This window comes from Symphalangus syndactylus, chromosome 19 (assembly GCF_028878055.3).
Source record: "Symphalangus syndactylus isolate Jambi chromosome 19, NHGRI_mSymSyn1-v2.1_pri, whole genome shotgun sequence".
NCBI lineage: Eukaryota > Metazoa > Chordata > Mammalia > Primates > Hylobatidae > Symphalangus > Symphalangus syndactylus.
In genome coordinates, this window is record NC_072434.2 from 68,298,773 (window position 1) to 68,324,110 (window position 25,338).

The 25,338-nt window shown below is 42.4% G+C and overlaps 1 protein-coding gene across 1 annotated transcript in view; it reads right to left on the reverse strand.

Annotated features, from left to right (window-relative positions):
* The window catches only part of SUSD4 (sushi domain containing 4), a 169,508-nt gene that overhangs the window by 54,828 nt on the left and 89,342 nt on the right, over nt 1-25,338 (reverse strand). Inside the window, 2 exon segments of the mRNA XM_063613972.1 lie at nt 5,837-6,025; nt 9,670-9,843. Of these exon segments, the coding sequence (XP_063470042.1) occupies nt 5,837-6,025; nt 9,670-9,843 (363 nt within the window).

The following is a 25,338-nucleotide window of genomic DNA, read 5'->3' on the forward strand; positions in this document are numbered from 1 at the left end:
TCCCTGAAAACCCGGCTGCCTTCTGAAAGCAGACCAGGCATCACGTCTCAGAGCCAACCCCACACAGCGAAGAGTGACTCACCAGCCTGACCCTCCCAGTTCTTTCAAAACCATGGAGACCCTGCTTTAGAACTCCTTCTAGGTGGCCTTCGGTGTAGGTAACAATCTTCTTACCGCAGGAGGCCCTGGATAACTTACAAATGGAATATTTAGAACCTAGCTCTGCCTGCGTGGAGAGTGCAATTTCAGGAATAGCAACACATGCTATGTGAGCCCCAGGGGGACAGAGACTTTGCACAACTCATTTGCCACTGTTTGCACTGGACCTTGCAAAATACTCAGCATACAGGCATAAAAATGTTGGCTGAATGAATCCATACACGTCAGAGGCACTTATGTGAAATAGCATATAACACTGATTTTGGTTTCTTTCTTTTTAAACTCTAATCTCCCTAAATGTTTGATTGGTCCTTTCTAAATTTGATTCCATCTTTTTATCTAGAGAGTTGTTGAAGGGAGGACTTCTGGATAAAGGATCCAGGATCCTAAGTCCTCTAATTTAGCACTTAGAGAAACAGGAATCTTTAAGTGGGTGGCAGCTACAATTAAGGACCCCAAATTCCAAGTTTTTGCTTCCATCGTCTGTTCTTCTGACCCTTGCAACCTGCCTCAAAGAGGCACAGTGCTGTGATCTCTGCTGTTGAAAGAGCTGCCCCCAGAAATTTCTATAACTGGATACCCAGCACCTCTGTGCTGTTTCCAGGCTGTTTGAAAACCTGAATGCGAAGAGAATGTTCCAGATACTAATGGGTTTTGGCTGGTCCTATCCCCTATAGAGAACAGCCCTTTCCTGCAACCGCTCAGAACCAGCAGCTCTCACAGCCCCAAGCACACAGTGTCTTGGGGATTCTGGGCAGTTAGTGCCTCTTCTTCCTAGACTGCCCCGTGTGTGTCTGCGTCCGTCCCTGCAACTATGTGCTACATGGTTGCTTCATTTACTTATTGTTATGCTCCTCAATATCCTTCCATATTCCCACCCTTCAAACCACTGGGCTGGAGCCTCTCACATACACTAGGGCAGGCTGCATCTATACCGATGAGCTCTGCCACGCTTCAAAATACACAGTCCTTCCCTAGGAGTGAGATATTCAGAACTTTCTCTTTCCCCAAGGCTCAAGTAGAAACAGAAAAGACAGAAACATGCTATTATTGGTCTCTGGGGAAAATAAACAAAAATGCCATAAATCCCTGGGTAGAAAATTTCATTTTACAATTGTGATATCATCTCCTGAAACTGTCCTTCTACCCTTTCTAAATGCAGAAGCCCCCGTATGCCCCTTGGTAAAAGTAGCTGTGTGTGTAGTGGCTGCCATCTGTAATGAGGCTATTCTCTAGGAAATGGACTTTTGTCATCTTGTTCTCCCTCTAGACTGTAAACTTTTCAAAGTAAGGAATTACGTCCTTTCCTTTCTTTGTAATTCCCCAGTGCCCAATTCGGTGTTGCTCTGAGCCTAGCAGGTGTTCAGTAATCACTGGTGACAACATAAACTGAGTTCTTAGTACTTAACAATGAGAAATTCCCCACATTTATTGTCAGAGCTTTTTTGGTTTTTAAAGATTTCTTGCATTCAATGTGTGAGTGTGTGTGCACGCACATGAAAGAGACAGATGGAGGTGAGGGCCTCAGGGAGGAAGAGAACCCGAGAGTGGAAAGCACTAAGATACATACAGACGAGGCAAAGCGCACAGGCCCACAGCAAGATGGGGCCCACAGGGACACACAGGGACGCACAAAGCTCCTTGCAGCTCCAATTTTACACAGTCATTGATTTTAAAACATAGCCATCATTCTGGTTCAACGCTTTGAAATTTTGGGTGCTTTATCTGACAACACAGCTATGGGGACCCATATATGCTCAAGAATCTTCCCACTATCCATGAGTGCAATAGTGCAGGCCTCAAAACATGTGACCCACACCTTCGTACTGGGCTTCCAAACTCTTGCCACCTTTGGTGAGGCTGCCAAAGCGTTTCCTTCCAAATTATCAACACTTTCATGAAGCCAGGTATCAACTATGAGTTTGTTGACATGTGAGTGTGACAGCTGTCACTCAAACACTGACCCTCACAAAGTGCTCTCCACTCCGCTAGGGAGAGGAGGTGCCATGTGGCAGAGACCATGTGCCAAGAGTTGGAGGGTTGGGACAAGTCATGGCATTCTCCAAGGGGTCATGTCCTCATCTGTAAAAGGAGGCCAACAACCTCTGCCTGGCTCACTGGCTGAAGTGGGGTTCCATGGCCACGTGGCAGACTAACGGGCATTGTGGGGCGGGAGCAGTAAGAGCTTGCGGCCATCCAGGGGGCAGCAGAGCCTCCCCTGCTACTGGGATTTCTCAGGGATGATAACTAAACTAGAAAGACAAATTCTTTCCTATGCAATAATTATTTTATTGTTTTGCTTTAAGAAAATGCCTATAAAAGTATCAAATTGCTTTCCCCCTGTTAGATTGTAATCAGAACATGTTAAATAGACAATGTACCTTGGTGATCAAGAACATGAGCTTTGAAGCTACAAAGATCCATGCTACAGTCCCAGCTCCCCCTCTTCCTAGCTGTGTGACTTTGAGCAAGTTACTGAACCTTTAGAAGGCTGGGTTTGCTCAGTGGCTAAAGGGGGTCAGTAGTACCTGCTTCCAAATGGCATTAAGAGGATTAAAGGAGACACTGTGTCAAACACTTTGAGCAGTAGCCTGACACCTATGTAGTAAGCTCTCAAAATTAATGGTGGCTGTTCTTGTTGTTCAGTATTTCCTCTTGGTATCTGAGTCATCTTATGTAGACACAGCTTAGAATATGCAAATAACCAAAATAGCACCTGAACAACCAAAATTGTGTCACAATGTACATGTCTAAAAGCCTGGAGACCGTATTCACAGAGAGTCATGCTAGATTCTCTCTTATGTATTGAGATTTTATATAAAACTCTAAGTGCATTAATAACAACAGACAAGTGATTAATCACATACTATGGGCTGGGCACTTCATTAAATGGGTAGATTTGTTATCTCAGTGACTCTTCCCAGTCCCACAAGGCAAGTGGGACTCATCACCCCCATTTTACAGAGGAATGGAGGCTGATAGAGGCTATGTGACTTGCCCCAGGTGAAGTGATTGAGTAGGATGTCATGATGTGAAGCCAGTCTAACTGAGGTCAGCCTGCACTGGTAATTGATATGCTATGCTCCCTCCATGACCAGCCTGGTGAACCTTTCTCCTGGCTCACAGAAGGTTAGAAAAGAAATTGGGGGTGAGGGACAGCTGCAGCGACAGGTACCCTGAGTGTGACAGGCACACTGACAGCTGATGGATTGATAGTGAAAGAGGAATGGGAAAGGGACAGAAAACTCAAAGAGAAAGACTTCCACAGCAGAACCGTCCACACCATTACTGCAGGGGTCAGAGAGTTCTAATATATATATATAATAATATATATTTAAAAGCCCCTTAGAGCATCATAATTCCACAGCCCAGTGCAATAATTTTCGCTATGTCATCAAGAAAAATCAAATTGTGCAAATCGTGTGCTTAGGAAGACAGAAAGATGAGGAGTTAAAAGTGTGGGTGATCTATGAAAAGGGTCGATTCCTTTGTGACAGTTCATCTATGTTGAATACCCTATGACAACAGTGCATAAATAAGGCACCATCTTTTGAAAAGATGATACACAAAGTGAGAATGAGAGAATGCAAACCTCTAGGTACATCTGGATAACTTGTTCACGAATCCTTACCTCTTAGTTTAACCCACTGCTTAATTTACCCCAATTTCTATCAAGTCTTGAAAGAAATAATCCTTTAGTCCCCTCTGTGCCTCTCAGTTTAGAATCACCACTTTGTACCTTTAGCCAGTGTTGCATTGAAAGCGCTCACCAACAAATGCCATCAGATAATTTAAAGGGATGTCTATTGAAAATGGAGATGTAAACCTTATTAAAAAAAAAAACAAAAACCCTAGGGAAAAAAGACACTAGGTGGCCTTCCTGGCACAGGCAGCTGTCAGCCAAGGTTTTCCCATCTATCCATAGTGGAGGATGGCAGAGGAAAGGGGACATGTTAGGCCAGAAGACTCATTTTCAACCCGAAGCCACTCTCAGCTCCCTGTTTATAACCTTAGATTTTGTTTTATGCCTATCCAATCATATTCCCTAGTCTCCATAAAGACTGCTTACAAGTCCCAAAATAAAGCTTATCAGAACCTGACTGCTTGAAACACATTTAAGCCAAATTTGAAAAGATTTGAAAACGGGCATTTCAAATTGATAAAATCATAACAACGATATCTTTAAAGGGCCCTCTCTGTCTGGTTATCTGAGCAGGGAGAAGCCTCCAGAACTAGGGAAGAGCCCCTTCCATCAGAGGTCCGTGGCCTACCAGCAGCATCCAGATAACAGGAAGGCTATTCCCACTGGAAGCAAAAGGGATGACCTTGTCCCTTGAGGCTAGGGTTACCAGATTTAGGAAATAAAAATTCAAGACACTCAGTTATTAATATATTTGAATTTCAGATAAGCAAAGAATAATTTTTTATACTAAGTATGTCCCATATAATATTTACGACATGCTCATATTAAAACATTATTTGTTTATCTGAAATTCAAATTTATCTGTGTATCCTATATTTTATCTGGCATCTCTAGGCTAGGCTCCAATTCCCTGGGGGATTTGCGATGGGTGGGAAGTGGAGTGAGGGGAGTTCTAATGATCAGCCTAAGAGTATGACAAAACCAATGGGAAGGGCTGGCCTTCTCACTCCCTTCCCTCCTTCCCCGACCCTTCTCCAGAGAGATTCCATGGCTCCAGCCAACCCCACTCCACATCCCTAGAGAGGCCGTCTCTTATCCTTCTGAGCAATAGTCATCCTCCATGACACACGTCCTACCCTGACTTCCTCCCACACAGAGGTGCACACTTGTAGAGATGCTGTAAACTTGTAAGAACTCATTTGTTTCCATATTCCATTGTTTTGCTTTGTTTCCCAAACAAGGCTGCAAATAGGCTTTGAAGGGGCTCCTGACTTGAGGTTTCTTCACTTTTTTCTTTCCCCATATAGACCCCTCCTACCCACTATACTCAGATGCCGAGAAACACATTGGAGTTTGTTCTCTTCGGGCATACTTTCAAGATCTGAGTTAAAGCAAGAGATGAACCAGCATGCCCAACTTGCCTAGCAGAAGTGTTTATAGGCTTTTCCCCTACAGACACTGCCTTGACTCTGCCAGTGGAAGCCCTGTCCTTCTCACTACTTCATACTACTGATTAGTGGTCTTCAGTGAATCACCATCTATAGTCATACAGATTTAATAAAAACAGGGAGGAAAGAGCTCTTGCTTTCAGGCATCCAAGGGTGTGCTCGCAGCAAAACATTTACAGCTAAGCCATAAAGTGAATGGAAATATGGAAGAAACATCAACACAACAATAAAACGAGGGGTGAGATTAATGACATGATACAATCTGTTTTCATGTGGTGCAGAGAAAATTAATTTTTGAAGATATTTCATTTAACTTTGCAATATTTTGTAATTTAACCTTTGATGTTTGCAACTTTTTCTTTTATCTGCTCTCCTCTTTAAGCCTAAGGATGAGGGAAGCAAATTTTACGTCTAATTGTAAATATGGCTTCATGGCAGCTGATCTCTGCTCTGGACAAAGGTGAGAAAGATGTACTCAGAGAAGAAAAGTTATTGCCCATCATAATTCGCAGCTCTTCCTCCTGTTGATCTTCTTCCTCACTTTAATAATACAAAATACAACTTCTGAAAGAATGAGATGTGTTACCTTCCAGAGCAAGGCACCGGGGTGGGCTGGACGACCAGATAAGGTTGTGTAAGCACTCAAGATATGCAGACCCATCAAGTTTAAATCCGGGAAAGCAGCGATAGTAGATCACAGTCCCCACTGGGAAGGAGGTCTGGAACTCGGAGATGTTTACATAGCCATTAGAAGAGGCTAGAGGTCTCAGGCAGCCTGTGAAAGGTGAAAGAAAAAGGGAAAGATTCCACTCTGTCATCTCTGTACATCGAAAAGTCACACAGAACGCTGGAACTTTTTAGTATTCCCCCACTGTGAAAATGGCACCACCTCTGAAGAATGAAGCATCTTGGTCTCAAATACTCAGGTTCCTTATTCTAGGTATCATGTAGGTATTTGCTCTGCTATTGAAAATGGCACCAAGAGGGTCAGAGGAGTAGTTAAGACAAAGGGAGGGTGGTGAGTGTCTGACTGTGGATTGTACACCCCTCAGGCCAGGTGTTCTGGCTCTGACTGCATTTCAGCATCACCTGAGAAGCTCTTATAAAAACACCAGTGCCTGGGCCCCATGCCCAGGCTCTGAGGACAGGTTGAGAACCACCGAGTTTCTGTGAGAGGAAAGAGACACCACCAACAGTTTCAGTGGTGGTGAGAGCAGCTTCGAAAACTTAGGTTCCAAACTGAATTCCACTATAGTGGATTTGGGGACAGAAATCTGCCTGAGATGGTGGCCTTAAATTTCTGAAAACCCAGTTGTGTTTTACATAAAACAGATGAGGAATCCCACAGTGTAGTGGTTCTCAAACTCAAGAATGATCCAGAGGGCTTGTTAGACACAGGCTGCTGGGCCCACCTGCAGAGCTTCTGTTTCAGCAGGTCTGGGGCAAAGGGAGCCTGACAACCGTGCTGCCAACATCCAGGCACTGCTGCTGCTGCTGCCACTGCCAGGCTCGGGACCACACTCAGAACCACTGCTGTCCTGAGTCTGTGCATCGAGCACAGCATGCTGTGTGCAATCAGTGTGGAAGTGGGACCTGGATCCCACACTCCTTCTGTGAAACACTAAGCAGCCTGTTTGCCCTGAAGCCTGTGCAGCCAGTAGAACGCTCCTGGTGGCAGAGAATTCTGCTGTGTGTGGCATCCACTGTGATCAGGGCATTTCTTATTGCTTCAACAGTTTCACTGGAGGGAATAATGACACTGCAGAGCTGGTGTTCTTCCAGGACAGAACTAATTGTGTGTGAAGTCAATAATGTATAATGAAAATACCCACTTTCCCTTCCAAGTCACCAGATACAGATTGTATGTGTCCCATGCACAGCAGCAGATGACTGAACCCTTCTCCTAAGCTGACTTTGTTGAACATTGTAAGTATCTTGAAGGGATCTCTCAGCAAATTGCTTTGGTTGAAACCCCAGTACATGGTGTCTGTGCATCAGAGCAGGTGAGGGTGAGGCGGGTGCAGAATTTGAGGCACTCACTGTCGCGGTTGGGCAGTGCCAATCCTGCACTGCTATGTCCTGGGGCCATGGGGCTCTGCAGACCAAGGAGATCATAGCTTTGAACTGGCCAACATTTGGGATGCACCATACCCTAAAAGGTATAGAGCTCAGCCATCTCTGTAGACAGTCCCATAACCTTAGGTTATTATTATTGTTTTCTTGAGCTGAAAACTGACAATGTTCAGAGTAAAAGTGAAGTGTATGTGTGTTTATGTGGTGGGGAGGAGGTTGGGGATCAGGAATAAACAGACTCAATAATTGAGAAAAAAAGAGAAGCACATTAACGTGAACAAGTGAGCGCCTTAGAACCCTTAAGTATAGTTCAAATGAGTTGGCACAAATGACTGTGCTCGCTCTTCTTCCTAGGAAGGAATTGTAGTTCTAAACTACCCACACAGATAAGCTGGTTTCTCTCAAATAAAAACTAACTCTGACTCAGAGTGGGGTTATAATTCGTGCAGTTCATCAGAGGAGAAGGAAAGATACGCTCACTCTCGGTTAGAGACAGCCTGCCCTAAATACAACAGTCGAAAACGGGCTTCACCTCAATAGTTCAATGTGATTTCCATTTGCACTTCTAGATAACAGGGAGAGGCCTCCTCAGGCTTTAGCTCCTGGATCTATAGGTGCAAATAAAACTTAGAGAATGAAATGTCACTCTTAGGGCCAATTCCGCCTGGGGGCTCAAAGGGGTGTCAGGCTGTCCAAGGCAACTTCAGTTCCTCATTTCCTACGGTGTGCCAGGCAAGCAGCCAGGGAGCAACACTGGAGCAGCGGCAGCTGCAGCAGGCAGGACCTATCTTTTTGTGCAGCAAGGCGTGGGGTGCACTAGAGGGTAGGGCACAGGCCAGGGCACCCACCCCCTCTGGGGGACAGAGGCCTCTGAGGAGGAGGGAGAGGTGGGCAGGGCTTGCATCGGTTGAAGAAGCATACCTCTTCAGGGTAACCGACTGGCTCTGTTGTTGCAGACCTAGAAAAGCTATGTCTTGACTGGGATTTGAAGAAGGGGAGGTGGAGTGGGGGCAACAGTGGCCAGAAAGAGCAATAGGAAAGCCTGGGTCTAAAGCCTCAAAATGACACTTTGAGAGGCACACCAACACAGGGTATTTCTTTTTTTAATCACTGGGGAAAAAAGAACTCCTAAAGAAGCATCCTATATTTGAGTGACAGGAAAAGAAACAGAAAGGATGGGAGAACAAAAGGTTACATGGAAAACAGGAAGGGAAGAAGTGGCTGCAGTCTGGGGTGGTTTTCCTGGCCATCACTCTGATCGTGTCAGAGGACTGAAACGGATCAGCAGGTAATAAAGTTTATTTGAATAAGTAGCCCAACTTAACAGCCAGCTGCTTGTTTTGTAGACATCTGAAAATGTAAATAAATCACATCTCCTTTAAAAATGCAACACAGAACATGCTCAGCAACACCGGCAGTTCCTGGGAGAGAGCAGGGGAGTGTGATGGTCTGGGCTGCTTTCGTCCTTCTTATGCTCAAGCCTCTCTTCCTTCAAGGGGTCATGACTCTTAAGCTCTCATGTAAGGAAACTATTTATTTCCAAGAACAGGGCACCCAAAGCAATATCAGAGTCTGCCAGTTGTGATTTCCAAGCACAAAGTTAACATTCATCTCAGCTTGAGCACGCCGGTGCTTTTGGAGCAAATGAGATTGCTCTCTTTCTCCCTCAAATTATGAATTATGCATTGCCTTCTTGGTTCTTTGGTCGAAGTCACATGTCAAAAAATAAAATCAGAATTATTCTGAACTTGAGGGCTTATTTTCACAAACAGGGCCCTCTATGATGGCCCAGGCAAATCTAAAAAATTGCAAGGGAATAAATATTCACCAGGTTGTTCGGATGAAATTTGAATTTGATAATTTTTCTGCTCTCCATGCATTTTATATATATAAACGCTATTAAGAGAAAACAGCCTCTGTTTAAGATAGGCTTTAACTATATTTTCACCACTACTCAAATAAGTATAAATGCCCTGTTATTTCCATTAAATATGTAATAGTTCATCACTGTGTTAGCAGCCCAGTTACAAGTCTCCTGATTCTTAAACTACTTTTGATATTTTGGAGTAATGGAGACATCCAACATTCCAAATAATAAGGTGTTTCCTGTTTATCCTTTAAAACTGGGTATACGGAGCTGAGCAAGCTACAAGGGGTGGTGATGGAGAGTCTAAGAACAGAGCTTTGGCAATTGTAGTAAAGATGCAACTGGATCCATGTGGGGTAGATGGCTTTGTTCATTTCCCCCATCATCTCTATCACTTTATTAGATAAACATGTACACAGTCTACAATAAAGTCCGAAAGAATAATAGCCCAGCTGAGAACTGGAGCATCAGTCCTGTACCTTGACAGATGGGCAGATTATTCCACGTTCCATCATCGCGACATAATGAAACCATATTGTGTAGGTCGGGGTACCGGATCTTGAATCCTTCATGACAAGTGATGATTAGCTTCTCTCCATGTCTATACGTCTTGTTATGAATCTCAGCATCTTCGATTTGAGGGATACGGCAATCTGCAATTTTGTAAAAGGTACACATTATTTTTGGAATTTTAAAATGGTTGTGGTTCACAGCTTCACGAGAAAGCTCTTATTTTCAGACTTGGTCTCAACCTACACAGCAATCTGATGAATGGTACCTCATTTGTCAATAGGCTCAGGTGCCAATGATGAGCAGAAGAGCTGGCTTCATGGGAGTAATGAGAAGGTGGCTCAAAAAGAGGGACCCAGGGCGTGGGGATCCAACCACAAAAAGAACTTTATTTCCTGCCTGTGACACTTCAAACCGTACAGCTGATCTTATTAACAATTTTGGAAAAAGTGAAGAAAGAGAAGTGTTGAGGATTAGCCTGAACTATCTGGTTACATACTTTACTGTGTTCGTGGACAGAACAGAACACAGTGCAGCCTGATGGGCTAGTCTCACAGCTGCCCAGCCATGTCACCTCCGTCTAAGGGTCCCGGCCCTGAGCCTGATAAGAAAATATGCTTTGCAAAACAGCACAGGGGTTGAGCTGTGGCTGTGTTTGCCATTAGCATTTCTTGTCCACCTTATCTGTTTTAAAAGAGATAACAAATAGAGCAGCACATACTACTGCCAATCTCACAAAGGCTCAGAGCAAGCCACTGTGCTGCCTCTTAAAAATGGAGTAAGAGCAAAAGGCACGTGTATAGGAGAAGAGGCAAGGCTGGGGGCTGGGGGAGGAGAACGCCAGTGGAGGAACAAGGAGCCCATGCCATGCAGCAAATGATAAAAAGATCAAATAAAACAAACAAGTGATCATTACCCACTTCCAACTGCATCCACTTCCAGTTTACTGTCCAGGCCACGCCACCCCTTGCTGCCAAGTTGGGATCCCACTTCCACCCTAAACACTGCCTGAGTCATCCCATCTGGTTTAAGGCACATTGATTGCGATGTGTCTCTCTCCATCTCTTATGAGCACATCTCTGTTTAATGTTTCTGGTTTTATATGCATACGTGTTTGTAAGCATGACCTACAGATGGGTTATGTTCCAAATTTGTTGATTCTTAACTTTTTAAAACAAGGCAAAAACCAAGAACAGCATTTTGTGAATCATAGAAATTTCCTCCAGAAATTTCTCAACGCTTTAAAAGATTATAGGTCTCTTATCCATTCCCCAAATCCTACAAAATCCACAATATGGCCAGAGTAGTACTAACAGGAACCTCCACCTTTAAGTTGCTGTAAGCTTTGAACTGTCAGCTCTAAGGCACTTGGCCCTGGGAGCCCTGATGTGAATGGAAGAGAAGGGAAATGCTGTGGCTAGTGGGTGAGTGGGTGACTCTGGTGGCTGGGAACTTTGGTGGCTCGAAAAAGAGCACATCCAGGAGCTAGGAGGTGAGGTTGGGGCTGGGTTTACTGGGAGAAATGGGAAGTATGGCACAACAGACTTCAGAAAATAGGATGTCAATGATGGGAAAGACTCAGGCAGACAGGGGCTTCCAAGTTAGAGGACAGCCTGGCAGCTGGGGATGTAGGGGTGGTGGCTGTTCACTGCCTGCATGGGTCACCTGAAGTCAAATGCTTGTAAGCCCAGGTCTGCCCTTATCTCAGCTTTTGTCACCACCATTAGCTTGAGAGCAGGGACTGTGTTGCTCACTTCCTCTGACCTTCCTGCCATGCTTCTGACCTGTGCACACACCTGGCGAAAGAGTGCTGAAAGGAGCTGTCTGAACCTCTGCCCAAGATCGCTGTGAGTGCACAGCCCTCTGGAGCATGGCTAACAGGCTTGGGGAACAGACCTGCAGCTCAGCCTTCCCTGAGGACACCTGTCATCAGGCCTTCCCTTTGCCCATGATTTCAACAAAGAGAGTCTGGGCTGAAGAACTGTGTTCTGGCTTTGGTTTTACCTTTCATATTTGTGTTTCAGGTCGTGAAAAGGGGTTTTCTTTTTCTTTTTGAGACAGAGTCTCACTCTGTCACCCAGGCTGGAGTGCAGCGGCATAATCTCAGCTCACTGCAACCTCTACCTCCTGGGTCCAAGCGATTTTTCTGCCTCAGCCTCCTGAGCAGCTGGGATTATAGGGGCATGCCACCGTGCCCGGCTAATTTTGTATTTTTAGTAGAGATGGAGTTTTACCATATTGGCCAGGATGTTCTCGAACTGCTGACCTCATGATCCGCCTGCCTTGGCGTCCCAACGTGCTGGGATTACAGGCGTAAGCCACCATGCCCAGCCTGAAAAGGGGTTTTCTAACTGTTCATGTTTAACAAACAGTTTTCCTGCTAGCATAGTTGAATTCCCCAGAATCAATCCCAATCCCAGAATAATCCTAACTGGGGTCACAAGATCACTGACAATTCTTTGCGCACTGCTGCTGCCTTCTTAATAGAAAATGTGAATTACGTTTTTTCAATCGCACTGTACAGAAATTATTCACAGCAAATAAAAACACATTTATCAAGGCATCCGTCTGTAAAATCTTGGCTGTAAATAGGTACTGCGGCAGTAATTTACACATCGAAACAACTATTTTCATGATTGATTTAAAACTTGTTCAGCAATTAGCTAGTATACTCAGGAGGTGGCCAGCTATAGAGAATAAAGTCAATGGATAGAAGCGTCCCTTTGGGCATTATGGACATGTGGACATTGGCTGGCTGGGAGCAGAAGCACTCAAGCCTTGTTTCTAAGAGTGATTTCTCAGCATAGTGTTGTGTAATGTAGAATGCTTTCAACTTCTAGTTAGAGCTAAAGTTTCCCTAAACATGGCATGGGGACTAAGTAGAATATAAGACACAGGGTTAGAGGGAATTCACAGCCTCCTGAATCCCAGTGATGATGTGCTCTCCTGAAAGAAGAGTCACCATAGGGAGTGATGCCAGGCCAATTTACTATGTGGGAGGAGCCACATATCAACTAGGGAGTAAGAAGTAGGGTTCAAATCCCAAGAAAGGGAAGAGGCCAGGAGGGGCAGTGCCCTAGGAATGAGTACAAAACAAACACAGATCAGCTCTATCAAAAAACTTAACCTTGACAGAGAAAACATTATCCAGAGCCTTTATGATTTCTTTACCCACAAAGTCTGGCATCTGATCTTCCCCTTGAAGGAGAGTGAAGTAGGAAGAAGAAGGAATCTAGAAAAAAGTATGTGTCCAGTGAGTTCTCTGTAGTAGTGAAAAACCATGGACCTTCTTTCCACAGAAAAAAAGAATCTAGGATCTTTAGTATCTGACAGTAAATGTCTAATATCCATCAATTCTGAAGTCTCAAACAGAAATAACACAATTTTCTATAGCATACACTAATCTAGTCAATAGAAAGAATTTTGAAGGCAGGTGGCTCACCCCTATAATCCCAATACTTTGGGAGGCCGAGGCGAGTGGATCACCTGAGGTCAGGAGTTTGAGACCAGCCTGGCCATCATGGTGAAACCCCGTCTCTACTAAAAATACAAAACTTAGCCAGGCGTGGTGGCACATGCCTATAATCCCAGCTACTCGGGAGGCTGAGGCAGGAGAATTGCTTGAACCTGGGAGGTGGAGGTTGTAGTGAGCCAAGATCACGCCACTGCACTCTACAAAAATATTTATCAAAATCTGCTTCTGTCCCATTGAATCTGGTCAACAATTAGAACTTATGTGTATGAGGCATAAATAGGCCATTCAGGGTGTAACTTGAGGGATATCAAAGCCTCCCATTCTGGAAATCATCTTTCACCAGGCCAACACTGTCATTATTTCTACATCCTGCTTCTGGTATCAATGGGGACTCAATACAGTGAATAAATAAAAGAAGGAGTAAAAGATCCTAAGGCAGCATTGCATATTTATATCCAAGTACAAATTAATTTATCAGATTAGTTAGCAGAGAGCAGCGCCTAAGGGATGGAGCAGAAATAGTAACAGTAAAAGAAATCTTAAAGAAAATGTGCCATACATAGGATTTACTATTCTTTAAAAGTTAGTTATACTTGAAAATGAATCCAATTCCTTCAACACACCAAGTTTTGACATTAATACTCCCCCAAAACTGTTCCCAGTAACATGAATACATAATACAGACTCAAGAGATTCACAATCCACAGAGTAGATTAAAGGCTCGGAAGGTCTTACTGTAAAGAATTCTACTTAATTTTGTTTAAACCAGCATTTGTCAAGCTTGTTTATTCATCCAGCTGTTCATTCATCCATTTTGTGAATTACAGAGCACTCTTTCTAGGCTCAGGGTGTCCTTGGCGCTGGGGATAAAGAGTCAAGGGCTTTATTCTTACAGTGCTTGCATGGAAGAAGACTGCAAATGGGCAAATTAACAGCTAAAGGTGCTAGAAAGTAGCAGGCAACACTCACTGCCACGATGAACACATAGCAAGGTGACATGACAGGGACTGACTCAGGAACTCTTTTAATTTGGGTAGATAGGAAAGGGGCCCCTGAGGAAATGACATTTATTAAGCTGAGATCTGAATGACAAGAAGAATTTAATTATGTATGGCTCTTGGAGAAGAACATATTAGGCAGTGGGAACAGCTAGTGCAAAGGCCAGGAAAGAGCTCGGTGTTCTTCAGAACACTAAAGAAGACCTGTGTATTTGGAATATAGTGACCAAGAAGGGGAGGGACAGGCCAGATCATGCAGGGCCTTGTAGATTAGGGCAGGGAATTATTTTAGTGTGATAGGGAGTTACTGGGGTTTGTTAAGCATGGGCCAAGGCATGATCTGATTTATATCCTCAAAGGGTTTGCCATATGTACAGTAAAGGATTAACTTACCCAAGGAGAGGTTTAGGCATTTGCCCTCAGCTCCTGAGAGGTAACCTTTAGCCCCTGGAATGTCTGGCTTGAGATGAGTGTCTTTGTTTGTCTGGGGGCTCTGGGTCACGCTAGACAGATTATGTCAACAGTATGATGTATGGCAGGGGCCTTGGCCATGCCATCTGGCCCATGCTAACATGGATTTTAGTCCATGCTAACATGTGATTTAAGCTTTGGGCCATGGGCCATGCAGTATCAGCTCAACTTCTGGAGGAACAGGGAACTAAGATCAGCCACACTGTGGTCAACCATGCCCACGTGACTAAGCCCTGATTAAAACTCTGGACACTAAAGCTTGGTGAGTTTCCCGGGTTGTCAACACTTTGTGTATATTGTCATACACTGTTGCCGGAAAAAAGAGGTGTTGTCCATATAGCCCCACTGGAAGAGAATAACTGAAAGCTCACGTCTGGTGACTCCTGGACCCTGCCCTATGCACCTCTTCCCTTGGCTGATTTAATCTATGTCCTTTCATTGTAAAAAGCCTTAGCCATGAGTAGAATAGTTTTCCTGAGTTCTGTGAATGTGAGTTCCTGAGTTCTAGTGAATTTTTGAACCTGATGGTGGTCTCGGACAGCCCAGACTTATAGCTGGTATCAGAAGTGAGGGGGGGTCTTGGGGACTCTGAACTTAGTACCATAGAATGCTTTTTTCACTTACTATCCACTAACATCCCTCAGGAGCACTGTTCCATATCAGTGCTGTTCCACGCTTCTGCTGTTCTAAAGAACTATCATTCCAGCACAGCTCAGAGCACACTGTCCCAGCCACCACAATTTACTCAGGATCAGGCTGAAGAAGCTGAATGAAACAAACTGAGACAAATGATTTGACCATCAGCAATTAACGAAAGGCATAGAAAATGAGGGGCAAGAGTGGATGCTCTTCAGAGATGACTGGAGAGACAGGATGCTTCATAGAATAGGAGGAACCACCATGCGGGATAGTTTTGCTTTGGGAGCAGGGCTGGTCCAGGTTGTTTCTTTCATATTTAAAGGATATTGACTTTTTGAAACCTGAAGAAGAATTGGAACCAGACACTCAAGACCTTGTGGCTTGCAGCTGAAGGTAGTTAGGCCCTGGCTTAAGCCCACTGAGAAAAAGCCCCATGAAAGACAGTTGGTCAAAGAAGAGTTTTAATAAGCATGCTTCTTGTACTTAGTGTCTTTGTCTGGTGCATAGATTGGAATATTTTATTTATTTGTGGTTGACAAAGGCAATTAGTAGATTTGTATTTTATTATTTAAAGCATTCATTTCTATATCTAACACATTGAGGGCAATTATTTGTGGGTTCTTAGCTATTCACTTGGAAGAACTGAGACTGCTACACATTCTTCTAAGCACACGTGGAACATTTACAAAAAATGACCATACCTGGGCAATAAAGAAAGTCTCAAAAAAATTTCAAAAGAACAAAATTATAGAGCTTTTTTTTCTGGCCACAATGAAATTAAGATAGAAATGAATAGTTAGAAAATATCCATATGCTGGGAAACTGAGTAATACCTTTCTAAACAACCTATGAGTCCAAAAATAAATAATAAAAATGGAAAATACGTTGAACTAACAATGAAAATACCACATACTGAAATATATGCTATGCAGGTAAGACTATAGCTATATTTCCCTATAAGCATAAATGCACATATTAGAAAAAGATAAATATCTAAAAATCAAGAATGTATATTGCAGTTGCTTAGGTCAAGTTTGGTAATCACATTGTTCAAGTTTTCTAGATCCTTACTTATTTTTTTTAATTTGTCCTGTGTCTTCTATAAATTTCTAAGAGATGAGGGGTTAAAGTTCTCACTGTGATTATGCATTTGTCCTTAAAGTTTGTTAACTTTTGCTTTATATATTTTGAAGTATATTATTAGATGTGTACAAATTTAGAATTATTATTAAGTATCAAAAATCAAGAATCCTGCTAGAAAGTTAGAGAAAAGACAAACTCAAAGAAAATAACACATAGAAATAAATAACAAAGACAACAGTGAGCATTAATGAAACAGAGAAGAAACATAGATAAGACAGGATCAACAAAACCAAAAGTTGGTTCTTTGAAATAAAAAAAATGATAAATCACTGGTGAAATTGATCAAGAAACAAAGAGAGATAAGCACACATAACCATGTAAGAATAAAAAAGGGACACCATTAAAAATCCTATATTTAAAAAAATGAGAGAATGTTACAAAAAACTTTGCACCGAGAAATAAGAAAATTTAAATGGAGCTAAATTCCTAAAACAGATAAACAAACAAAAACTGTATAATTTACCAACATGGACACAAGAAGAAACAGAAAATAGTTACACTCCTATAAAATGTTAAATAAATTGAATTCAAAATGAAAGGCCTTCCCATAAAGAAAACTCCAGGTCTAGGAGGCTTCTGAATGAATTTTACTAAATATTTAAGGAAGAAATAGCACCAGTCTGATACAAACTCTTTCAGCATTCTATTCTGCAGGACAACACCAACTTATTTTATGAGTGCAGCCTAACCTTGATTGTAAAACCTGACAAGAACATTACAAAGAAAGAAAAATTTAGGCCAATCCATCTTAACATAGAAGCAAAACTTAAAATATTCGCAAACAAAATCCTGCAATAAATAAAAAAGAAACTACATCACAAGTTGGATTTCAAGAATGCTAAATTGGGTTAACATTTGACAAACAACCAATACAACTTGCTACATTAACAGAATAAAAAAAGTATCTTAATAGATGTGAAAAAGTATTTGATAAAATTTAACATTCATTCATGATATTAAAAAGAAAAAAATCGTAATGAGCTAGAAATTGAAGAAAACACCCTTAACATAATAAAGAATATATTTTTAAAGACCTGTAACAAAAATAATGAAAGCATTCCATTTGAGATTGAAAAGGAGACCACAAAGCTCACTCTTCCTGCTTGCACCCAGCATCACACTGGAGTTCTTAACCAAAGCAGAAGTGCAATGAAAGGAAACATAAGGTATCAGGATCAGACAGAAATTAAACTTGTATTATTCACACATCGCATGAATGGGTATGGAGTAAAACCCAAAAGAATTTACACAGATAAACAGTAAAATAATGAGTTTAGCATGTATGAATTTCTACATGTTAATTTAAAAACAAAATTTAAAATATTTGTCAATAACATAAACAAATTTGAATTCCTAAGACATAAATCTAACAAAAGGCATGTAGGACATATGTACAGAAAACTGGAAACATTACTGAGAAAAACTGTAAAAGCCCTAAATAAATGGGGGAATATTCCATGTTCCTCAATTGAAAAACTCCACATTACGCAGGCATTATTTCCCCTAATTTGGCCATAAACTCAATAAGTTATATTAAAAATTCAGATTTGTTTTGACAATTGACATGCTAATTCTAAAATTTATATGGAAATACAAAAGGCCAAGAAGAACCAAGACAGTCTGGAAGAAAACTTGCTCCACCAGAATTCAAGACTTATTATAAAGCTATAGTAATTAAAACAGTATGGAACTGATGCAAAGATAGACAAAGACCAATGGACCAGAACAGAGTCCTTTAAGAGGAAATCTGTCTTCTGACTGAGAGCAGTGAGAGAAGACAGATTTTTAAATAAATGGTGCTAGATTATATTATACACACAAATCAAGTCCAGGTGGACTGCAGATCTAAACGTGAAAGTCATAATAGTGATGTTCTGAGAAGACTGTATAGGAGAATGCCTTCATGAGGTCAATATTGGAAAACATTGTTTAAAGAAGACAAAAAGAGACCAACATAGACAAAAAGATTGATAAATTTGACTACATTAAAATTAAGGTCTTCTGCCCATCCAAAGACACTGAAGATGCAAGTAAAAACATAAAAACAGAAGATCTTTGCAACACCTGTCACCAACAAAGGATCTGTATCCAGTGTAGGTAAAAACTCCTAAAAATCAATAAGGAAAAGACAGGTAATAGATAGATGGGCAAGTGAATTAAACAGGCACTTCAGAAGAGAGAGAAAGAGTAACAAGCTGGCCAAAAAACACAAAAAGATGCTTGATCTCATTATTCACCAGGGAAATGTACATTAAAACCAGGAGATACTACTACATACTTAACAGATGGCTAAAATATTGACAATACCAAGTGTTGGCAAGCAGTGTATTCTGCTGGTGAGGGTAAATTGGTACAACCACTTTGGAAAGCTGGTAGTAGCTATTAACAAGGAATAAATGCACCTCCTATGCCTCAGCAACTCCACTCTTAGATGAATAGCCAATAGAAATCTGAGTGTGTATTCACCAAGAGGTGTGTTCAAACATGCTCATAACAGCATTATTTGTAACAAAAGCCAATTGGAAAAAAAACAAATTTCCATTAACATCAGAATGTTCAATTACGGTATATTCATGCAACAGAACACAATGCAGCAACGAAAATGATCAAATTACAGTTACATGCATTAATATGCATGGATTTCATAAACGTAAAGTAATCCTTACTCGATAATTTCATGTATATAATCTCAAAAATAAGGCAAAAGCATATTAAACTTAAAATAGTATCATGTTTAGAAACACATGCTTCTGGGCTAAGTAATTATCATAGGAAGTGATTCCTGCTACTCTCTCCCTCTGAGAGGGAGAAGAGGCAGCGATCCAGTGGGGGCTCCTGGGGTACTAGCAACGTCCTATGTCTTCACCTGAATAATAGTGACAGTGGTGTTGCTTTGTGACAGTTCATTGGACTGTTCAGTGCTGTGTACACTTCTATATGTGTTTTATTTCATATATTTTTTAAAAGTTAGAACAACAACAATAAAATTAATCCAGAAAGAAGAACAAGGACATCACTGCCTATGTAGCTGTCTTTCCCAACTCATCTGGAGCCTCTGGGCCTGGCAAGTAGAGAGTGCTTAACAGAATTCTGGGAAATGAATGACTAAACATATCGGGGGTGGTGCTGAAATTCTCAAAAACATAAAACCTCAAATATTCGCCAGAAAACTTTCAGAAGACAATTTGACCTCTGAATGTAGGTTATGTGGGTTGTTGGAGAAACTGGGTTTGATTCAGAGTTTTGTCCTAGAAGGCAAATCTAACCTGATTGCTTGCTTTTCTCTTAATAAATCCAATTTTAATTATTTTATCTTTAAAGAAACTTTAAGGTCACTTTCCACCTTCTGCAAAGTTCAACAACAAAGAAGTGACAGAAAGCAGTTGGAAGCCAGAGGTGAACTCACAAGAAAAATAAAAGAAGGCATGTCAAATGCCCTTCTCATGGGCTGATGACTTCCAGAGGTTCTACCCAACGTCTTCATGCTCTGCTCATAGAGTGCACATGGTAAGCATCTCAAGGAATCCTCTGAGGCTCCACAACATGAGAATCACCTGGAAATGCCTGGTAAATTCCAATTCTTTGTTGCATACAAGCATCTGAGCTTGGGGCCTGGAAATGTTATGCCTTTTTTTATGGCTCCCCGCCCCCGCCCCCGGCAATTACCATGAAGTCAAACATTGAGAACCACCATGTGATGGGATATGCAAGGTCAGTCTGGGTGACTGAATAGACTGAAGAATAGCAATCAAAACTCAAAGGTTGGCTCAGAATTCAACAAGCCCTGGCCCATCTCTTGGCAGCTGTCTCTGACAAATGTAATAAAGAAGAACAGAATCTAATCCGAGCAAGCTGGGGTACCAAGGCACAACAAGGCCTCACACTCTTGCAGACCCAGCATGGGGTTCCAAGGAGATCTGAACCAGTAATAGGACTCACAAGATGCCTGGAAGCCTCGGTCGGCCCCAAACTGCTCAAAGACTGGCATGAGAGAAGATGCATTTCATCTGCAGTGGGTTTGGAAGGACCCCAGTGGGGGTAGGTCTGCATTTTTCATAAGTAGCCAACATAATTCTGGATAGTTTCAGTTGCAAGCTTGTGAAAAACTGCTTTCTGGGGAAATTCCCCCAAGTCAGTTTGGTGTTCAAGGTTGCTAACAGTCACTGTGTGACCTTTATACAGGATCTGACAAGCATCTGTGTATGTGCTGATGATGTTGTTGTTCTCTATTTGCCTGACAATTCTGGGACTTCGAGCAGCTCCCTACCTCCACAGCCCCTGTACAGAAAGGGTGAGGTCTCAGCACTCACGTGTGCAAGACCGCATGAGGCAGCTGGTTCAGGAGTAACAGCTGCCAAGATTTGGACATTCCTTCTGCACTTGCTGGGGTCTTGGTTGCACAGGCCTGAGAACCCTTGTCTGTGGTTGTCCACCTGTCATCTTGCAACCATCATAACTGATCATTTCTGTCACTTATCTTTGCGGGATTTGCCTCGACCTGACCTGATATTATTTCCTATGGATTTTTTTTTCCCCTTTCAAGTCTGGCCATATTTAAGTTAAATAAATCTTTTAGAAAACAAAAACTAAACTCACATGGAAGCCACAAGGGAGCGAGTACAGGAGAGCAGTGGTTTCTGTTAACAGCAGCATAAATAAGAAATGACAGTGGTCCTGGGGACAGGTAGAAGCATCCCTCTGCTCCTTCCCTTCTTAGGAGGTGGAAAATGAGGACAGAATATCTTGGGGGAAGACATGCAAATACTTGCCCTTGTGGGCACAGGCTGTCGTTTCTGATAATCCACATCTAAGGCAACAAGAAAGAAATTTTAGATGATAGAGAATGCACATGAGAAAAAAAAATCCCAAATAAAATATTTTTAAAGCATCCATCTGTTTTGATGAAGCCTCTGGAGCTGGAAGACAGCTCACTTAATATATAAGTAACTGGAAAACATGAGTATGACCACCCTGCTTTTGAAAAATGCCTGCACCCCACAGTTTCAATGAATAAAGGAGTTATCTGCCAATTTTATTGCCAGCTTTAGCTTATGAGTCGAGCTGAATCTTTTAATTAAAAATTTATAATGTAATAATAATACTTAAACTCATATTGCACCTTTTCCCCAAGAAGCTCAAAGAACCTTCTTAACATCAAATTATTCATCTTTCATAGCAATCCTGGTCAGGTCTATGGGAGCCAAAATATTTTAGCGAGTACTTAAAAATAATGCTTGATGAATGGATGATTTTTTTTTCCTTTTTACACTCTGCAAGGAACCGAGACAAGGTTAAGCATGGAGACAGAGCAAACTGGAGCTGTGGCAGGAACAGCTCCTCCTCCTGTGCTCTACGCCACCTTTAGCCACAAGCAGGTAACCAGGGAGCCTGGGACAAAAAGCACAGGTGGAAGGGATCCCTGGTTGCACACTGAAATTACCTTGGATCCCTTGAAAAGGGATCCCTGGTTGTGCCCAGGCATAGGTTGAACTACCTATGCCTGGGCTCCCACTACCCAGAACAACTAAAATAGAGTCACTTGAAGTGGGTCTCAGGCACTTTTATTTTTAAAAGTTCTGCAAGTGATCCTGACAGGCAGCCTGGGTTGCACACCACCAGGATATAGAAAGAGCAATGGACAAGGAGTCAAGACACTGGTCTAATCCTCAGCTTTCCTGCTGTGTGACTTCTATAAGTCACTAAAGCTCTTATAGGCTTCAGTGTCTCCATTTGGAAAACGACAACACTGACATTTCTGATTCTAAGAATTAAACATCTCTAAGGATCTTTGTTGAACACTAGAGAGAATTATGTTATTCTCCCTTCTTACAAAGAAATATCAGACCATATCCCTAAATCAGTGAGTCTCAAACATTTTTATGTGTAAGAATCAGCTGGGAGATTTTTTTTTAAATGCAGATTTCTTGGCCCCACCCTTAGCATTCTAATGCAGGAGGTCTGAATATGTACTTTTCCAAAGTTCTGATGCAGGCAGTCCTTGGCACATACTTTAAGAACCAGTCCCAAGTTCCAAGATGGCCGAATAGGAACAGCTCCAGTCTACAGCTCCCAGCGTGAGCCATGCAGAAGACAGGTGATTTCTGCATTTCCAACTGAGGTACTGGGTTCATCTCACAGGGGCTCATCAGACAGTGGGGGTAGGACAGTGGGTGCAGCCCACTGAGTGTGAGCGGGAAGCACAAGGGGTCAGGGAATTCCCTTTCCTAGCAAAGGGAAGGGGTGATAGACGGCACCTGGGAAATTGGGTCATTCCCACCCTAATACTGTGCTTTTCCAATGGTCTTAGCAAACGGCACACCAGGAGATTATATCCTGCGCCTGGCTCGGAGGGTCCCACACCCATGGAGCCTCACTCAATGCTAGCACAGCAGTCTGAGATTGAACTGCAAGGCACAGCGAGGCTGGGGGAGGGGCGCCCGCCATTGCTGAGGCTTGAGAAGGTAAACAAAGCAGCCAGGAAGCTCGAACTGGGTGGAGCCCACCACAGATCAAGGAGGCCTGCCTGCCTCTGTAGACTCCACCTCTGGGGGCAGGGCATAGCCAAACAAAAGGCAGCAGAAACCTCTGCAGACTTAAATGTCCCTGTCTGACAGCTTTGAAGAGAGTAGTGGTTTTCCCAGCACGGAGTTTGAGATCTGAGAACGGATAGACTGCTTCCTCAAGTGGGTCCCTGACCCCCAAGTAGCCTAACTGGGAGGCACACCCTAGTAGGGGCAGACTGACACCTCACACGGCCGGGTAGCCCTCTAAGACGAAGCTTCCAGAGGAACAATCAGGCAGGAACACTTGCTGTTCAGCAATATTCACTGTTCTGCAGCCTCCGCTGCTGATACGCAGGCAAACAGGGTCTAGAGTGGACCTCCAGCAAACTCCAACAGACCTGCAGCTGAGGGTCCTGACTGTTAGAAGGAAAACTAACAAACAGAAAGGACATCCACACCAAAACCTCATCTGTACGTCACCATCATCAAAGACCAAAGGTAGATAAAACCACAAAGATGGGGAAAAAATAGAGCAGAAAAGCTGAAAATTCTAAAAATCAGAGCACCTCTCCCCCTCCAAAGGAACGCAGCTCCTTGCCAGCAATGGAACAAAGCAGAATGGAGAATGACTTTGACGAGGTGAGAGAAGAAGGCTTCAGACGATCAAACTTCTCCGAGCTAAAGGAGGAAGTTCGAACCCAACACAAAGAAGCTAAAAACCTTGAAAAAAGATTAGACGAATGGCTAACTAGAATAACCAGTGTAGAGAAGTCCTTAAATGACCTGATGGAGCTGAAAACCATGGCACGAGAACTACGTGACAAATGCACAAGCTTCAGTAGCTGATTCGATCAACTGGAAGAAAGGGTATCAGTGATCGAAGATCAAATGAATAAAATGAAGCGAGAAGAGAAGTTTAGAGCAAACAGGGTAAAAAGAAATGAACAAAGCCTCCAAGAAATATGGGACTATGTGAAAAGACCAAATCTACGTCTGACTAGTGTACCTGAAAGTGACGGGGAGAATGGAACCAAGTTGGAAAACACTCTGCAGGATATTATCCAGGAGAACTTCCCAACCTAGCAAGGCAGGCCAACATTCAAATTCAGGGAACACAGAGAACACCACAAAGATACTCCTCGAGAAGAGCAACTCCCAGACACATAATTGTCAGATTCACCAAAGTTGAAATGAAGGAAAAAATGTTAAGCGTAGCCAGAAAGAAAGATCGGGTTACCCACAAAGGGAAACCCATCAGACTAACAGTGGAGCTCTTGGCAGAAACTCTACAAGCCAGAAGAGAGTGGGGGCCAATATTCAACATTCTTAAAGAAAAGAATTTTCAACCCAGAATTTCATATCCAGCCAAACAAAGCTTCATAAGTGAAGGAGAAATAAAATCCTTTACAGACAAGCAAATGCTGAGAGATTTTGTCACCACCAGGCCTGCCCTACAAAAGCTCCTGAAGGAAGCACTAAACATGGAAAGGAACAACTGGTACCAGCCACTGCTAAAACATGACGAATTGTAAAGACCATTGATGCTAGGAAGAAACTGCATCAACTAATGAGCAAAATAACCAGCTAACATCATAATGGCAGGATCAAATTCACACAACAATATTAACCTTAAATGTAAATGGGCTAAACGCTCCAATTAAAAGACACAGACTGGCAAATTGGATAAAGAGTCAAGACCCATCAGTGTGCTGTATTCAGGAAACCCATCTCATGTGCAGAGACACATATAGGCTTAAAATAAAGGGATGGAGGAAGATCTACCAAGCAAATGGAAAACAAAAAAAGGCAGGGGTTGCAATCCTAGTCTCTGATAAAACAGACTTTAAACCAACAAACATCAAAAGAGACAAAGAGGCCATTACATAACGGTAAAGGGATCAATTCAACAAGAAGAGCTAACTACCTTAAATATATATGCACCCAATATAGGAGCACCCAGATTCATAAAGCAAGTCCTTAGAGATCTACAAAGAGACTTAGGCTCCCACACAATAACAATGGGAGACTTTAACACCCCACTGTCAACATTAGACAGATCAACGAGACAGAAAGTTTACAAGGATATCCAGGAATTGAACTCAGCTCTGCACCAAGCAGACCTAATAGACATCTACAGAACTCTCCACCCCAAATCAACAGAATATACATTATTCTCAGCACCACATTGCACTTATTCCAAAATTGACCACATAGTTGGAAGTAAAACACTCCTCAGCAAATGTAAAAGAACAGAAATTATAACAAACTGTCTCTCAGACCACAGTGCAATCAAACTAGAACTCAGGATTAAGAGACTCACTCAAAACCGCTCAACTACATGGAAACTGAACAACCTGCTCCTGAATGACTACTGGGTACACAATGAAATGAAGGCAGAAATAAAGATGT